Source organism: Antechinus flavipes, chromosome 1, assembly GCF_016432865.1.
Source record: "Antechinus flavipes isolate AdamAnt ecotype Samford, QLD, Australia chromosome 1, AdamAnt_v2, whole genome shotgun sequence".
Lineage (NCBI taxonomy): Eukaryota > Metazoa > Chordata > Mammalia > Dasyuromorphia > Dasyuridae > Antechinus > Antechinus flavipes.
Genome location: NC_067398.1, coordinates 338840677 through 338859408, shown reverse-complemented (window position 1 = coordinate 338859408; position 18732 = coordinate 338840677). Strand labels below are relative to the sequence as shown.

The 18732-nt window shown below is 39.3% G+C and overlaps 1 protein-coding gene across 1 annotated transcript; it reads right to left on the bottom strand.

The window, feature by feature from the left end:
* Positions 1-10788: 10788 nt before the first annotated feature.
* Positions 10789-18526, bottom strand: SOX8 (SRY-box transcription factor 8). Its single transcript, XM_051969370.1, has 3 exons — positions 17763-18526; positions 14234-14472; positions 10789-13202 (listed from the first exon to the last, which is right to left on the bottom strand). The coding sequence occupies exons 1-3, from the start codon at positions 18209-18211 to the stop codon at positions 12466-12468; spliced, it is 1425 nt and encodes a 474-aa protein (XP_051825330.1). The 5' UTR covers positions 18212-18526; the 3' UTR covers positions 10789-12465.
* Positions 18527-18732: the final 206 nt, after the last annotated feature.

Genomic DNA, 18732 nt, shown 5'->3' with positions numbered 1-18732 from the left:
CCCCATAGAGGCAAGAGAAGCCCATAAAAGCTACCCCTCCAGATAATAGAAATAGCCAGGATTAGAGATTCCTAGGATTCAGAGCTGGACCAAACCTCAGAGACCATCTCATGCAGTTCCTTCCATTTATAGATGAGGAAACTGAGGCTCGACGGAAGAGTGATTTCCCCAGAGTAGAAAAGTGGCAGAATTGAGATTAAAAACCCAGGTCCTAGGTCTCCAAATCCAAGAATTCTTGCCCCAGTGCAGAATATATGTGAGAAATCCTATGTAGGAGATTTGGTCAAACCAGTTTTATTATGAATATTCAGAGTGAGCACTTGCTTTTCTTTAAGAAACAAGCAAAATAATTCTTCCTGGATATAGTTCAATTAAGAAGAATCTTAATGAAAGGGAATTTTTTTAAAAAACCATTTCCAAAAAACTCACAATTTGCCTTCTTCCTTGGGAAATCAACAGTGGTGCTTCATGCTGACTATGGCACAGGGCCCTGGGGCATAACTAGGGCAGGGCTAATGGGGAAAGTGGCCTGGAAGTAAGCCAGAAGGATGCATAGAGCAACACCATTCAATTCTAAAATTCTTCTCTATTACCCCAACCCCACAGGAAAAAAGGTCCAGGAAGCAATGATGAGCAAGCTGGGAAAAACCATTGGTAGGATTGGATAAATGGAGGAATGATATAGGAAAATAAATGATGTTACAGAGAGATTAAGATCAGGATAGAGGGAGGGAAATATAGTTCTTAGAATTTTTCTCAGACAAAGAAATCTCAAATGATGCCTTTTCTGGGGACCAGGAAAGAAAGCCTGTAGGAGAATTTCTCAATTCACATGCTATACCTGGCTCATTCCTCATCTCTGTCAGATTAGAAGGAAGTCACTGGGCCTGTGATAAAGGGAAAAGAGTCAGAGTAAAATTCTACTACAATCCTTCTGCCCACCTTAATTTACTTCCCACCTATCCCCCATTATCCAAGGTAGTATTTTTTAGGGAGGGTGAACACTTTCCAAATTCATGCCGGCTTCTATGCCAGCAAAATGGACAAAATTGTTCTATTAAAGCAGAATTTCTCAACATATTGATCATGGAAGAGTTTTGAAGTAGTCTCAGATTGGAGTCACAGAGTCCCAAGTATTTGTTTTGATCCTGTATCCACATTGGTACCCTTTCCGGAGGAGGGAAAAGAGTTCAGCCAGCATAGTCAGATATGCAGCTCAATGCTGAAAAGGGGATGCAGGGGCATCATTCACCACTCAGAAGGTCTGTGTCTGGACTTTAAAGCAACACATTAACACAGTGACAGATTCACATAGACCACCCAAGTGACACAGACATCACTTGTGTTCCTTGGTGCTTCTCCCAGAGGAGCAATAACCAGTCTTGTGCGTGTGCACATGAACATACACACTCACAGGAGAAGGGGGAATAGTTCAAAACGGCAGATCACAGCAATTATTCTGCTCCTGTAAATACTCTTTGGCTCCTAATCCTTACACATTTCTTACAAAGTTCTCTCTGCAAATGTGATGATCTAGTGATGATCTAGGGTTCACCTGAAGTGAAAACCTAAATTCTTCCAATTTAACTCAGTTAGTGATAGGCAAACAATATTATTATGGAAGAAAAACTAGTAATGATTCTTATCTTTCCATCCTTTTGGTTCAGCTTCCTTGACTTCTCCACTCTGCTAACAACTTGACACATTAAAGATTTGAAAAGTGGACAGCTATAGATAGATAGATAGATAGATAGATAGATATTTAGAGAAACAAGAAAAGGTAAGTATGTGTGTCGGTGTCTGTGTCTATGTGTCTGTGTGTGTGATGGGAAATCCAAAGGGTGATTAAAAAAAAAAAACTGGACTAAATACAAATATCTTAAAGGAAAGTAGAGGGGAAGGAGATAACTTCCATCTAAGCTAAGTTCTTTTGAAGTTGAGAATAACATATAGAAAACTGACTAAACCATTTTAATACAAGAAGAAACTAAATAGTGCGATAGAGTACCAGACTTGGAGTCAGGAAGATCTGAGTCCAAATTCTGTCCCAAACACTTAGTAGCTATGTGAAATTATTGGACAAGACACCTAACCTTTCTCAGCCTCTCTCTACTCCCTATAAAATGAGGGAGGTACCCTTTAGGATTCCTTGCAGCTCTAAATTTCTAATCTAATGCAAAGGAGAAGAGATCTTGCAAATTATTAGAAGAGAGATATTAAGTGACTTGTGGAATTGTTATTTAAAGAAAGAAGATAAGACTCCAAGTTTAGTGGCTCCTTAGTTACTGTTAAGTTTCTTACTGTTAGTAACAGTAACAGTTAGTTACTGTTAAGCCATGATTGTTAAGTCTCTTTATCGTGCCAGTCACACAATCATAAAACATTAGAATTAAAAGGGATTGTAGAAGTCAACATATTTATTTTATAGATGAAGAAACAGGGATTAGAAGATCCAAGGACACAAAGCAATATGGTAGCAAAACCAAAGGAAAAACTGGAATATTCTGATTCCCAGCAGAGTTCAGATATAAACTGTGAATGTTAAGGGTCTGAGTGTATAAAATAAAATGTATCAAAATAAAATATAATAATAGTTTGTGCTTATAGAGGACTGAGAATTATTCTCATTTTCTTTTTCTTAGATTTTCTTTTTGTTTTCCACATATTGGTAAAAACAAAGTTTACTTGTCAAGGCCAACCAGTGACATGGGTTGGTAATATTCATATCATTCTGCTGAACATTCACCAGGCAATCAGATTGTGCTATTTTTCCCAGATATTTTATGTCATGAAATGCAAAATGAAAATGCCACATAGATTTCATCAAACAAAAATCATTAGACTTTTCCTGTTTATCTCTTCTTAGTTCTATGTGTCTATGGAAATCAGGAAGTTTTTCTCAAATGCAAGTTTCTTCCATTTCTTGTCCTGAGAAAGGATACTATGCCCAGTGTCGTACAGCTAGTAAGTATCTGAGTCTAGATTTGAATTCACACCTTCCCAAATCTTAAGTCCAACATTTTCTCCACTACACTACCCAGTTGCCTCTAAAGCATATTTAAAAGACATCTCTGAGGGGCAAGGCAGATTAAGAATATAGCCCACAGAATAACAAACTAAGACTGTGTTCTATAGAAAATCTTCTTAAACTGTGGGTTGCAACCCCATATGGGTCATGTAATTGAATATGGGGGTCGCAAAAAATTTGGCAATAGTAAAAAGTATAAAATGTTCTGCCAAGACTTAATTCTTATGTAAAAATAAGCACATCCATTTCATTAATATGAAAATTTTCTTTCACTTTTTTAATGGTAGAATCATTTAATACTAAAGAATTGTTTTAAAATGTTTTAAAGTAAAACTTTTTATGATTTATTATCAATAGATGCTTGATTTGTATACTGACTTTATATACTTATATACAGAGAGGCTGATATTTTCATTAGTAATAACTAGTATTTATAAAGCATTTAAAGATTTGTCAAGTGGTTTATATATGTATTAATTTTATTTCACAACAAACCTGTGACTTAGGTGCTATTATGTGCTATTATTTTTAATAGTATTTTATTTTTCTAAATGCATATAAAGATAATTTCCAACATTCACTCTTGCAAAACTTTGTGTTCCAAATTTTTCTTCCTCCCTTCCTCCCCAAGACAACAAGCAATCCAATGTAGATTAAACATGTGCAATTCTTCTAAGTATATTTCCATATTCATCATGGAGCATAAGAAAAATCAGATCAAAAGGGGAAAAAACAGAAGAAAAAAAAAACAGACAATTACAAAAAAAAAGGTGAAAATACTATGCTTTCATTCACATTCAGTGTTCATAGTTTTCTCTGTATGTGAATGGATCTTTCCATCATAATTCTTTCTGAATCGCCTTGAATCACTTCATTGTTGAAAAGAGCTAAGTCCATCACAGTTGAGTACCACATAATGTTGCTATTACTGCGTACAATGTTCTCTTGGTTCTACTCAGTTCATTCAAAAGTGTTCCTTTAAGTCTTTCTAGGCTTTTCTGAAATCAGACTGCTCATCATTTCTCTTAGATCAATAATATTTCATTACATTCATAAAGATAGATGCTATTATCACCTCCAATTTATATTTGAGGAAACTGAGACCAAAATAGTTTAAGTAACTTGATCAGGAGAAAACAGCTATAGAGAATCCCAGGCAAGATTTTCCTGACTTCAAGTCCAACACTATCCACCATGACACCTAGCTGCCTCATTAGAAATATTAACAACAGCTGCTGTCTTACCATCTCACAATTCTAGTGTCCTGCTTCCTTTATGTCGACAACACAGAGCAGCTGTCCAGCTCAAATGCCACCTATTCCAAGAAATCTTCTCTTAATGTTCACCACCTCCTCATTCCCCCAATCTGTAATAATTTTACCCCAGCAGGACTTCAGTTCTTGCTTAGGGTCTGTCTAATCCACTTACCACATGTCATTTTTTATAATATCTATGTACATGTCATACTAGATGCCAAGTTTCCAAAAGGCAACAACCAAAATTTATCAATCTGTGTGTCTCCCCCAGGTACCTAAGACAATGATCTGAAAATAAATAAATTCATTTTTGTTGACTGAATGAATAATTTTCATCAATGATAATGGAATGAATTCAAGGTGATCTCCTCATGCAGTTGTAAGATGCCATATAATCTGAAAGGACTACAAACTCAAATATCTCAAGAAAGTATTTCCAGAAAAGGGGTTATTTTATATTTTGTGAAGAAATTATTATGTTATTAAGAATAAAATTAATGTCTACCAACAGAACAATGTAATGTAACAAATTTTGATCATTTATGAGGAGTGGGTGGTGGTGGAACAACAAAAAAAAAAGGCTTGGGATGTTTTTAAGTCTCCTATCTCTTCAAATATCTTATAGATTTTGAAATACATAGTCAAATCCTCTCATTTTTCATTCACATCTCAGAGAAGAAAATATCTAGATATCTACCAACCCCTTAGTTGACCTATTCCTATATACAATGAGACGACCAACAAATTTAAAGAAAAGGCAAAAATCAATGCCAAATTATTGATGAGAAGATAAAACTGCTTACAAATCACAATGGCTTCAACCTTACCAATTTAAATAAACTTTTGACCCTTAAAAATGGGAAAGACATAAAGGTAAAAATATTGATTCTGATTATCTTCATTTCTTAGAGAGGTTTAAAAGACATAAAGAGGACATAATGAAAGATAATGGAGAGATAATTTCCAGCTCTGAGATTCAAGGAAGGCTTCACAGAAGAGGGGAAATCTGAACTACATCAATGGTATTAAAAATAGGGTTGGAGATGAAACATTTCAATATTAACAAAGAGTATTCTTTTTTCAGCTTCTCTGTTGAATTAAAGAATGGGGAATCTTCAGTTTCAGAGAAAGCATATTCAGAATTCTTAGTATCACTTGTTTCCCTCTTGGGACTTCAGCTTGCCCTTTATAAAATTATGGGGCAAGAACAATGGATTTTAAGGTATCTTTCAAATTTGATATTCTACAATTCTGAGGTCAAACTATAGAGTTTCCAAAACTTCTGAGAATTTTTATAGTATTTGGGTAAAGAAGGAAAAACTAGGGTTATAAATGGGAAAGATTGCTCTTCCTAGAGTAGTTGCTTTGAATGAAATGTTCCTTTTTCTTTTCCCTTCCTCCCCTCATGAATGGCAGACATTTCAGATTGAAACACCCCTTTCTGGCCATAAACTTAATTCCAAACAGTAAAATCTACTCATGAAAGTTGATAACATTCCAGGAAAAATGATCATGTATTAGGACTAGAAGGGACTTTTTCCCATCTATCAGAAATTTGGGGATGGACCACAAAAAGGAATTTCCTCTTTCTTCATTAATAGGGCATTCTATTCAGCTGAGATAAGTAGCAAACACTGTTCTCTCAGTAGAAAAAAGAAATGAGGAACTTTTCCCACTGGACTGAGGCAATCTCCCTTGTCAGGCATAAGTAGTTAAAAGTGCACTAAGTATTTGAATCATTTGTGACTTTGGACAAATGGGCACAAAATGTGGTAGGAGAGATCTAGGTTAGATAAAAATAAGTACTTCCTGGCACTAAGGGACTGCAAAACATTTGAATAAATTGCTCGGAGAGTTGAGAAAACTGCTTCTCTAGATGGTTTTAGATATAAGATGGATTGATTTTCTTCCATAGAGGATAACTCGAGATGTGTCCTGGCTGAAGGAGTCACTTTCCCTTCCTGGCCCTCAGTCTCCCCATTGTAAAATGATGCTGTTGAGCTGAAGATGTTGATTCTTCACCTAGTAGAATCCATGAATTTTTTTCAATGATGAATATTTCAATACAGTTTATTACTTTTATTTATTACTTTTGTAATCCTTTGTATTTCATTTTAAGCATTTAATAACATTAAACTAAGAAGGGTCCCATAGGCTTCACTAGACTGCCCAAGAGATTCAGGACACAAAAGAGGTTAAGAAATACTATATCACTTAATTTCTAATATCCTTTCTAACTTTTTATACAAGGTACCCCCGAGGTCTTAGAAGAGTTCTAAACTTTTAATAACAAAAAATAAGCAAAAAAAGACTTTTGATATGCCCTATGTTTCTTTATCAAATTTATGGTGCTGAGCTAAAATTTGCTATTGTTTATCTATGAAAAAAAAGTTTACTTTAAAAATGTAATGTTTGATTCCCTTAAGAGAACAATGTAGGGTTTTTTTTTTTCAGACTGTAGCCCATTAACTATTGCTATAAAAAAATGGAAGTTGTAATTACAAATGAGTATTTTCTATTCATTAATGCAGGCTCCAAAGAACATTCACATCAAAGTACTTTACAAGCTGTTAATCTGAATTATTCTATCTGAAGCTATTAAAATGACATTAAAAATCATCGAGAATCATCATTAATTTGATATAGCCTCCCCCAAAGTGACACAGGATTCATAAATTGCTTTTAGAATGAAGTCTGGGCAGAAAGGCCAGATGCTCAGAAAGAGAAGTACTCTAGTTTCTCTTCTCACCCTCCCCATTGAAATTCATGAAGTGTCATATCTGGACATACCCTTTGTGTAAATGAAATATCATTGGATTTTGAGAGATCATGGCAAAGATTAATTTTTACCTATTCATGAAAGTCTAACTTAAATGTTTCCTTCTCCACAGACTCCAGTGAATCCTCCTGGTCGGTAATCACCCTCTCCTCCTTTCAGAGTTGAACAAACCATTCTGCTTTTCTCACATATTTTAATGCATTGCTTTATAGAATGGTTATTTGTGTATGTTTTACTCTTCATATGTTTTACATATGCAATCTCTAGAAGGGCCAGGAATATTTGCTGACTTATTTCCGCATATGCCCTACCTCCTTCCCCACCAATGTACAGAAAAATACTCTGCACACAGCAGGTGGTTAATAAATACTTATTGAAGATACTGTTGCTATCTCCCTTTTTCCAGACTGAACAACACTGATAACAAAGTTCACCTTTGAGTACGTAGCATTATGTTTTTCATTCCATAGGAATATGACAATTCATCCATAATATTAGATGGGATTGAGTAATTTCCCCCAGAGAGCAAAGGAATCATGATCTAATAAACTTTAAAACTGAATCTTATATAGTGTTTTATATACACACATATATAAAAGTGTTATAATATATAACACTTTAGAAGCAAATTGGAACATGATAAAATACAAACAGATATTTGTGTGTGTGCGTGTGTGTGTGTGTGTGTGTGTGTGTATGTGTACAGGGGAAAGAGTCCAGACTCTGGAGTCAAAGAATCTGAGTTCAAATTCTGCCTCTGATATTACCTGTGAGACTTTGGTTGTTTAACTTTCCAAGGTCTTAATCTCTTCATCTGTAAGCTGATATGATGGGACTAGAATATCTTTGGGGTTCCTTCCAACTCTAAAGTTATGATCTCGTCATGACTGAAGAGGAGAGAAAGCAGAGTTGCAATTCTTTAGCATAGCCCAATGGTATAGCATCATAGGGACAAACTGGAACTATCCAAAGGAAAGTCACCCAAAACTGCTAAGTTTACTTGAAGGTAGAGACAACTGCTCTCACACAGTCTCTCCTTAGATAATAATAGGTCACATTAAACTGAATTTACCACTATGATAAAACATGAGACATTTGTCAAGGAATGGCAGAAGTAAGACCCACAGCTAAGTCTTCTGGGAAAGTAACAAGATTTCATCTGTTGGCTTAGCTTTGTGGGAAATTCAAAAGCAGAGAAATTGAAGTTGATGGGATCCTCACTCAGTAGGAAGAATTCTATGATCCAAGTGGGACAAAAGCCCTGAGAGAGCTGAGGACAAAAATCACCACTGAAGAAGTAGAGTGAATATAGGGGAGTGGGGAGGACTTTGCTATGTGCTACTCCATTTGTCTCTCCCCTGAGCACACATTATACACTGACCATTATCTCAGTTCATAGTAGTTGGATGCTCAATAAATGCTTGGAGTGAAGAGATTTTCTTTCTTTCATTTAATCTTTACCCAGCTTATAATTTGGAAAAACTTCTTGGACAACAGTAGATTGAGTTGTTGGGTTTTTGAATAAGGGAAAAGATGGAAAAAGAGGAGGAGGTAGAGGAAGAAGAGAAGAAAGGAGAGAAAGGGAAGAGGAGGAGAAATAGAAGGAGCAGGAGAGGAAAAGGTGGAGGGAGATGGGGAGGTTACGGAGGAGGAGGAGGAAAAGAAGGAGAAGGAAGAGAAGAAAAGGAAAAGGAAAAGGAAAAAAATAGGAGGAATAGGAAAAGATAGAAAAGAAGGAAAGGGGAACCTGTGTGGCAGGCTATGAAGAAAATTTTGCAAGGGGCCTCAAGCTCCGTGAGTCAGGCAGACCCTGTGACTCTATCAGGAAGGCTCAGGCAGCTCCTGTGAGTTAACATTCAGGAGGACTAGCCAACTTCAAACAAAACTGGCAAGTTTTGTCCAAGTCCTTGGGAAACTGGCAAGTCCCATAACCAAATCCCAGTGCTGAAAAGGAGGAGGATTAGCAAAAGGAGGATTGGCTTTGTCAGCAAGCCCAATGCCTGGGGTTTGCCTGGTTTCGAGGTTACAATATACAAGCTTTGTGAATTGGATTGGCTGGCCCAGCCCTTTGCTGGACTTGGGACGGGCCCAGCCCAGGCTGGGGCTGATCCGGATTCCATGCGGTGGGGGAAAGGAAAAAGGAAGGGGTTTCCAGTGGCCGTTGTGTCTGGCTTTCACCAACCCCATCCCAAGACACTCATACAAACCCACTTGGGAGATCTGGCACACCCCAAACCTCACGGACCATCTTAAATCAGGCATGGCTCTTCCCAAACACTGTTCTTGGCAGGAGCCGGGCTCCCGGGCCATCCTAATGTGCTTGTTATACAAAGTGGAGGAGAGAAGGATTCATCCTGAATAGCAGAAATGCCGGACACTGCATTCACTACTCCAGGAGATCATTACAGGGAGGGCTAGGGAGCTGAGTGCCAACAACACAAAGGTACCTGATTAGACTTGCAGATTGGATATTGTCCCTCACTTTTGCCCTGCTGCTGGTTTGGGGTTATTTTTATATATATATTTTTTAACCATACTCAGTCTCCCGATTTGGGGAGTGGAATACAGGTTGTATTGCCTGAAAGGAAGATGCTTTGCTTGTAAAGGCCAGCCCCTTATACTTCCTGGATGTAACTTGAGATGTGTAGGCTTAACGGGGTGAAAGACCAAGTCTCCTCCCAAAGAGAGAAACATTGGCTTAGAACATAATAATGTCATATTGCCAGAACTTTTTGTAAATGTGAACAGGAGGAGGAGGCCTGGGGGCAGCCACTTTCCATGAGGACGAGGCAAGAAGCCAATTTGCCAAACAGCAAATTTCATTTGGGATGGAGGTCATCTGCAGCCTGGTTGGTTAGCCGTATTCAGCTTCTTTACTGTTATTGTTATCAAGAACATATTCTACACAGCAACACTACACACAAGCTCCCATAATTTGGCCAGAGAAAACTTTATTTAAAACAGCAATGGCAGCCACAAACTCACAAAGACCAAAAGGCCTTAGTCTTTCCATCTACATGAATCAGCCTAAGAAATGGCACAGCTGCCCAGAGCCTTGTAGAGAGACTTTTTCATTCCATGCAAGTTTCATTTGGCATTTGAAGGATGGAAGAATGGTGCTTCTGAGTGCCATTCACCTTTTGAATCTGGGTAGTTCCATTTACCCAAAAGATCCCAAAGGAATAATCCCTGGAAGGAGCCTCCAGAATTCCTCATTAGCTTCAGAAAACAGAAATGGCTTAAGATAAAGTCATTCCTAATTCCAGAAGAGATCCCAATTGGAGGGAATGCCATTTGGCAAGATGGTTGCTAGAACCAGGAAAATATATATATATATATGATTAGAAATCGTGATATATATATATACAGATATATGATATATATATACATATATGATATATATGTATATATATCACGATTTCTAATCTTGGCTGGTCACCTGGCTGCTGGGAGTTTGAGCAAGTCCTTAGTCCCTCTAATGTTCAGCTTCCTCTCTAGAAAGATGAAGATAAAATCTGTCAGTCTGTCTCCCAACTGCTTCTATGTGGTATTGTAATGATTAAAGAATGCAAACTTGTAAAGCCCTTTGGCAAAGGGCATATTCTGAATAATTCTTTTCTGAGGGCAAAAGTCCCTTTAAAAACAGAATTTCTTATCATAAATCCCAATCCTCAATTTTCATTGCGCAGGACTTTAAAAACTACCACCAACAAAAAGACAGCACATGATAGATAAAAAGCATTTTTTTTTAATTTTATCAAATTGATCTGTACAAAAGTTAGCATTGCTTGGTCAGAAACTAGTGAAACAGAGCAGGTAAGTAACAGCTAATGTCTTTCCAAACTTTACACAGAAAAATAGATTGCATAAAAATGAATTTGTGATCATTTTCCCCCCAGAAGGAAATAGGCAAAAAAATAATCTTAGAAAAAGGTAGGAAAAGTAGAAAAAGTAAAAAGAAGATAACCTCTCAAATGTATTTAGATTTACAAAGTTTTAAAGGCACACATTACCATAAAGTAGGTGGTTATTATATGCTCAGCATACAATGGAAGAAATAGAAGCATATCAATGAAATATTAGTCTAAAACTAAGTACCTACAAAAATTTAGTGGAGAAGGTTTTAGTTTCACAGTTCGACAGGTGACATCTGGTCCCTAAAAGCCCAAATTAAAGTGTATCTCCAGCCCTCGTGGGAGAACTGCTCATTAAATTCCTCATTTCTAGCCACATGCTGCAGTACTTACATTTACCAAATCCAGAGATGCCTTTGCCTTCCAATCTCGTTAAACACTTTGAAAAGTGAGTGGCATCATGACCAAATTAAAACAAAGGGCCTTCCCCAAAAGCAATACCCTTTTCTTGACCTGTCCCCTCACCGTACTACTGATTTTAATTAGTCATTTTTGCAGCCGTCTGAGTGAACTTCCTTCCCACACCACTCCCATCCCCTTGCTGACTCCCATCCAGATGTCAATTTTACTTCCATGACGTCTACATAATCTAGACTTCACTCCACTCCTTTTGACACTACTGCTGCAGTGGTTAAAATAGACTCATAACACCATTTTTATTGTCCCATCGCCACTATTTAAGTCTCCAGTCTTTAATTTTTTTAAATTCTACTTTTTTTTGCACAAATTACTTCATTAATTAAAGACAAAATAATACAGAACATAAATACATATTTAACAGATTTCAAAAAATCAAACACTTTTAAGCTCCCCCCCAAAAAAAATGTTAATTACAGCCAAACCTTGTTTAGAAGAACTCTGACTAAAGCAAACACCCCCGACACTGAGATGGTTGGTCCCCAGAGCTGCTCCGAGGGATTTCCACAAAATTGTTTTTGAAAAAAAAAAAAAAAGGAATTGTTGGAATTTTATTCATTGGTCCCAATAAGTTCTTGTCCTCAAGGTTGGTCCGTACCTCCGATTGCAGTAGACCCCTAAAGTCTTGTACCACTTCCTTCTGATTTGTTTGTATTTTGCACTCAATGCAACGCAAAATTAACATGTTCTGTCAGTCCTCACAGAGGAGTCAAATGGTTGGCCTTCATTTATTTAAAAGGAATTATCAGTCATCTAAAAAACAAACAAACAAACAAAAAAAAAAAAAAAACAAGAAAATAGAACTCTGTCCATTTAAAGATGCTTGGAGATTTAGAAGCAAAGGGACATGCAGTCAAAAAAAAAAAAAAAAGTTAGTGTTCCCCGCAGTCTTCAGCAGGCACTTCAAAAACTGGCATGGAATTCCTCCTCCTTTCCTTCAATAGTGCATATAGTTTAGAAGACCTCAAAGATTTCTTTTTTCCTTTTTTGTTTGGGATTTCTTTGTTGTTGGGTTTTTTTTTTTAACTTTTCCTCTGTAAAGTTCCCTTTTTCATCCCGATGGCATTTCCTCTAAGGCCTCGTCAGGGTTGTATAGACAGGCTGGTCCCAGTTACTGGTGGGGCTGTGGGCCGGGGGGATGGATAAGCCGTTGAGGATGGGGGTAGCGTAGGGCCGGCGGGAGGAGTGGAAGTATGGGTACTGGTAAATGCTAGAGGGGTAGCCAGAGTAGGGATTGTAGTAGTTGGAGCTCTGCAGGTCAGTGTAATCACACTGGGAGCTGGAGAAGGAGCTGGCGGCCGTGGCGGTGGAAGCTGTGGTCACGCAAGCCTGAGCGCTGTAAGACCCATAGTCGGAGTGGGTTGGGGAGCCGTGGGATTGGTCGCTGTAGTGACTGGGGCTCAGCTGCTCGGTTTTAATGTGTGGCCTCTGCTGGCCCGGCTCGTTGGGGGATGAGGAAGAAGCCGAGGAAGGGCTCTTGTGAGTCCACACTTGGGGTCCACCACTCCCCGGGGCTGAATGGGAATATGAAGCTCCGTATGAGCCTGCTGTGGAGTTCTGCCCGGGGTCAGCGGGAATGGCTGAATGGCCATTGAGGGGCAGGTACTGGTCAAACTCATGGACATCGAAGGTTTCCATGTTATTGATCACTTCACTGCTCAGCTCAGAGATGTCCACGTTGCTGAAGTCAATGTTCTGGCGGCCACTGTCCACTAGGCGGCGCCCTTCATGTTTCAGCTCTTGCTTGTTCCCATGATGTAGGTCAGTTTTAGGTGTGGTGGGTGGAGTAGGTGGTCCGTGTGTCTGCCCTAAAAAAGAATAAATTTCAGAAATCATGTTTTAATGGAGGCAAGGAGAGAAAATGGTAGATTTTTAATTTTGCCATCAAAAAAATTTTTTAAACAAATATATAAAATATGCAGTGAAAAAAAAGCTGCATATTTTATGAAAGAGGCTTAAATCCTGGCTCTGGACTTAATATTAATATAAGCTAATAAAATCTTATTAGGCCATTTGCTTATAAATCTCTTAAGTTCTCTGGGTCTCATTCTCCTTATATGTAAAATAAGGACTTAGATGGTCCCTCGGGTCTCTTCTGGTTCTAAATTTATAATTAACTTAATGTCTTTGAAATGCTTTTCTTTAAAGTTCACAGAAATAAACTATAAACTTAATTCCTAATTAGGATAAATTCCATTCTTTATTAATCATAAGAAATAGTCTAGTTTTTTATTTAACTAAAAACAATTATATTTTTTTCTCATTTGCTTTTTGCATATAGGAACTCAGAAAGTATTTGCTGCCTGTACACTTGGAAATTTCTGTGGAGTGTGCTGGTGTATGTGTGTGTGTGAGTGTGTGTGTGTTTTCTCTGTATATCCCAACAATACAAATATAAAAAGAAGAATCAAATCCTTCAGACAGGATTTAAACTAGAAAGAACAAACAGTCTGAAGTTACAGGATGTTAGCAATTCTATTGGAATCTGTCAACACTTAAAGGTTGCCAATTCTGAGCTCTCCTTTAGCATCAGGAATGGTTGTGATTGGATCCATTATGAATGCCTTTCGGACTAACTTTTAGTCCATCTTAAAAGGCACAATTTAAGAATTAACCTCAATCAGGAGCCCTGATTAGTCCTATTCTGTTTCCCATCCTAGATTCTTTATGCTGGCAGTAAATTACTGAGGCTTAGCATTGCTATTTATTATATTAGATTGTATTGGAATTTCCCTTCCCTCCCTTTCTAGTTTACAAAGGGCCTCTGCTGGAGGATATACATCCTGGCTCAGATTTCTTCAGGGCTCAGCAGCTCTGGGTGAATTTCCTGGTCTCCTACCTGTATGATCATTATGATGGTGGGAATCTCCCAGACCTCCTAGGCCTGAATCAGCCTTATACATGGGATTCCCTGGATGGTGGCCAAGCTCAGCTCCTGAATCTGAGTCACTCTGGCCAGTTTTTACACTTTTCCTTCTCCGAGGTTGGTACTTATAATCCGGGTGATCCTTCTTATGTTGGACTCTTAGTCTCTCAGCTTCTTCTACAAAAGGGCGTTTTTCATTTTCACTCAGTAAGCTGTAAAAATAAAAACAAAAACAAAAATTCAAGTTAAATGGGGAAGATAATAAGGGTTGGACAATACCAGTCAGATAAGCATATACATATATTTTCCAAATAATGGTATTTGCATACTTTTCCTTTTAACTTTATTAAAATCTATTTTATTAGGAATTAATGTCATCCTGGATCTGCCATAAGCAAGATCTAAATAAATATCTTCCCTGTGTAATACTGTCTGTCATACAAAGATCTTCTAAATCTCGGGATTTCCAAGTAGAAATGTCTTTTTGTAGCACTTTCCTCTACTGGCTATAAGTTCAGACATTCACCACAGTAAAAATGAGAGCCGGGAGAGCCTACCGAAGTTTCCTGTTTCATCTTGATTTGTGTTTTTTGTTGATTTGCTTTAAAAAAAAAAATAAACCAATGAAATAATCACTCAAATGTTTCATTTTATTTTTTCCTGTATATGTGTTTTCTAAACAGTCTCCCTAAAACCAATGGTGATCCTAGGAGAATATCTTTACTTTGAGCAAATAGGATCAAGGCATTATGCGGTAAGACAAAAACTATTACTTCCTGATGCACTGGAACTAATAGAATTGGCGGCGTTGGCTGTTCTTTGATTATAAATTAGGGCAAAAATATTAAGGTGAATGTGATCAATTATCAATTAGAAATTTTACAGGAGTAAACCAGGCAATTCAATGCTTTCTAGAAACTTATCCTCAACTTTTAAATGTGAAGCTTGTTGAAATGTATATCAACTTTGAAACTGGGAAACAGTATTAGGAATCAGACTAATTGTCTCTTTTCAAAGCCAGAGATGCTGGGACTCACGGAGAGGCTATCAAAGAAGTAAAATGCATGATATCCTGAATACCTACATACAATGTGCATACAATACATTCAAAGCAGTCCAGACCCTACAGAACTATGGATAGAAAGCAGTGACAACCTTCCCCAAACACAATGTCTGATGCCCACTACAATTGCTCTGTTTATAAAACCCTTCTCCTGCGACTCAGAATTGGAAGTCTGAATATTTTTTCAAACCTAAACTCTTGACAATTCTTTTAAAATCTAAATATATACCCCAAATATAAAAGCTTGAAGACAAGCAGAAATAACAATCAGAAGTGACAATGTCAATTATCTTTAAGATCTGATTCAAAGAGGAGAAAGACAGCAACTCAGCCTCATTCTTATGAATTAAATGAAAGACCAGCAATTTTATTAGCAAGGCCTCCTTCCAAAATATTAGCTTCTCTTCCACCTTGGTTCATTCATTTCTACTGGTGTAGGTAAATGTTGAGAAAGACCAAAAAAAAAAAAAGTAAATAAGCTTGAAGTATTGGTGAGAACTAATTTGTAAAATACAAATAAATCTAGAAAGACTAGGTCCACAATCTGGGCTGAGCCCGCTAAAAGATAGATTTAGGTAGATCACACAGAAACTCCAAAAAACTTCCCAAAGGAGAGCAAAAACTTTCTACTTATGACTAAATTGCTCCAAGAGTTTCAGATCTATCTTTGGGAACTGAAGATGTATACAACTTAATCAGTTTGTGTAATAGTAGAGTAGTCATATTTACTTGGGATATCTGAGTATATCCCCAATGCCTCACTTGTGTCTTTGTTTCTGTAGCACCCAACCTAGTGATTTGTACTTAAGTAGAAGCTTAATAAAGGTTGAGTTTAATTTAATGTAATTTAATTGGAACTGTGCTAGGTACCCTGGAGATCATATGAAACAAAGCCAGTCTCTGTTTGGTGGTTTGGTGGGAAATGTAATAAATCAATCCCCCAAATTTAGCTTCAAATTTACTGAAGAGGTTTTTGTGCTGTATCGCCCTGAATATGTATTCAGAGAGTTACCAGATTTAGCCCTGGAGGCTTCTCTGGGGATCAGGGTGTTTGGATACCTGGAGATGTTGTCAAAATATACTCAGACCCCCAAAGAACACAGAACTGCTTCAGGTCTTGCCAGAGGGTATTTTTCCACTCAGACCAACCCTATAAATTGTCCAGGGGAGCAGGGAACTCTGGTTCTTGGAACAGTTCCCTAACCGCCCCCCCCCACCCCTACCCTCCTCCTCCTCTTTGGATTTCAACCACAGTATCCCTTCTGTTCAAAATAAGGGTCCAAACTCTAGGTTAATAGAACCTTTGGAGCCAAATCCTCACCCCAGCAGAGTTCTCTAGGTGGGGTGGTCCTATCCAAAAAAGTCCATACAAGGGGTGAGTCTATGGCACCGTCTCTTGTGTCCCGTTGCTCTTCTAGATCTCTTGAATTGTACTTGTTCAACCTAGACTTAAAGATGGCCCTTTAAATTCACCCCTCCCACTGGCCCCTTTCCCCATGAAGTTTTAGTTATGAAAACTCAACTCTTCAGAACCTGGGGATAGACATAAAGGGTTTTGTTGTTATTGTTGTTTTTCCTGTCTCTTTTGCATCACTTAAAAGAAAGATGCTTTCGACTACTCATAAAGAGCACACACCCTAATATCCCCCTCTCCTAAGCCTCCTTAATTATGCAAGTCTAACAAGTACTCACTCTAGCACGGGTTTTGGGGGGAGGGAGGGAAGAAGACCAATGTCGTATGTGGAAAGGTCACCATCCTTTTAGCCTTTCAGCACTGGGGGCCCCTGAAAGCTTTGTGGGCAAGAAAGCCACAAAGCCATCCTTCCAGGGGCCAGGGAATCAAGTGGGTACTCCTTTGGGCTCCCAGATCTATCACCTACTTATCCTTCTTGGAATCTTGTAACATTTGGGGGGGGGGGGCTGGAGGACAAAAAGGACAAACTTTTCAGATCATCTAGAGGGAGGAAAATTCACATGCCCCGTTTAATCCTTGTCAAACTATCAAGGAAGATTTGGGGACTTCTACCATCAAGATTTCCCCAAGGCGGTTTTACTAGATTCTAATAGGGCCTCTTTCTCCCCTTTTGTAAAAAGCAGGAATCTGTATAGAGGTGATCTCTAAGCGCCCGTCCAGCTCTAACGCTGATTATAGCAGAAACATTGAGATTCTAATCTCTGGATGGGTAGGAGACTTCTATCTTTGCCTCTCCTTCCGTTCAGCACAGAGATTCTCGTACAGCAATAACGCCACCAAGCATTTTTTAAATTGAATTTCTAACTACACTTCTGCTCCGGGAAGACTGTTTTGTTAAGAGTGTCCTTCAGCCTCCGCATGCCCGCCTTTCCCCCTTATCCTGTGCTAAGGATTCGAGTCCGTAGCTCTCGGATTCGAGTCCGTAGCTCTCCGATTCCATCCTTATTTTCCCCGAAGTCACTCACCGCCACAATTTTCCCAGGGTCTTGCTGAGCTCGGCATTGTGCAGATGCGGGTACTGGTCAGCCAGCTTCCTGCGAGCAGCCTGTGCCCACACCATGAAGGCGTTCATGGGCCGCTTGACATGAGGCTTAGCCTTGAGGGACCCGTTGCCGCGCACCGGCATGGGCACCAGACTCCAGTCATAGCCCTTGAGCACCTGTGAGACCGCGTCGCGGATGCACGCAGGGAAGCGATCATCCACTTCGCCCGGGTCTACCTTGGAGCCCAGCGCCGCGCCCCCGCCAGCCTGCCGGGGACCAGTCCCAGACGAGCAGCCCAGACCCTCGGAGCCCGCCGGGGACAGCGGCGTGTCTGAGTCCGAGTCCTCCACGTGCGACATGGAGCTGGTAGTACCCGAAGGACTGCAAGGCGGCTCCAGGGTCTTCTCGTGTTCTTCGGTCATGTTGAGCATTTGGGATGCGAGAAGAAGAGAACGGCGGGGCAGATGAGCAAAAAGAAAAAGCAAAGTAAAACAAACAAATCCTGCACTTTTAAGACTAAAGGGGTAAAAAAAAAATCACTTCGGCGGGCGCATTTGAGCCAACTCAGCGTCAAGAGCAGTGTCTGAGTCTGCAAAGACCGTGTCCGGGAGGGTAGGGCTGTATCTTGCAGCTCGTTCTCCTTTCTCCTCTCCTGCTCCTGCTCAATGAGGCATGAGCCGCGGACCCCACTGGGGCGCGCCGGGCAGAGCTCTCTTCCCCAGCTCTGGGATCTGGGATCTGCTCCCTGTGCTTCTGGAAGCAGAAGATCTCGCGCCACCGGCAGCTCCTTAGCCTACGGTCCGTCCCCCCAGATGGATGGCAGATGTGCCCTGCAGCTGTGCCGACAGCGTCAGTCCCCACAGGCTGCTCCGAAGACCACCACCACCCCTCCTCCTTGTCCTCTCCTGAATTGTGGAGTTGGGGCTGCTACCTCCGCCGCCACTACCGCCGT

What these genes read in the sequence shown, in the direction of transcription:
- SOX8 (XM_051969370.1), bottom strand. Translation starts at nt 18,211, where the DNA reads ATGCTCAACATGACCGAAGAACACGAGAAGACCCTGGAGCCGCCTTGC. An exon ending in ACCCTGGGAAAATTGTGGCG is followed by an intron (nt 14,473 to 17,762) that starts GTGAGTGACTTC and finishes TTATTTTTACAG; the next exon opens with CTTACTGAGTGAAAATGAAA. An exon ending in CCATCATAATGATCATACAG is followed by an intron (nt 13,203 to 14,233) that starts GTAGGAGACCAG and finishes ATTCTTTTTTAG; the next exon opens with GGCAGACACACGGACCACCT.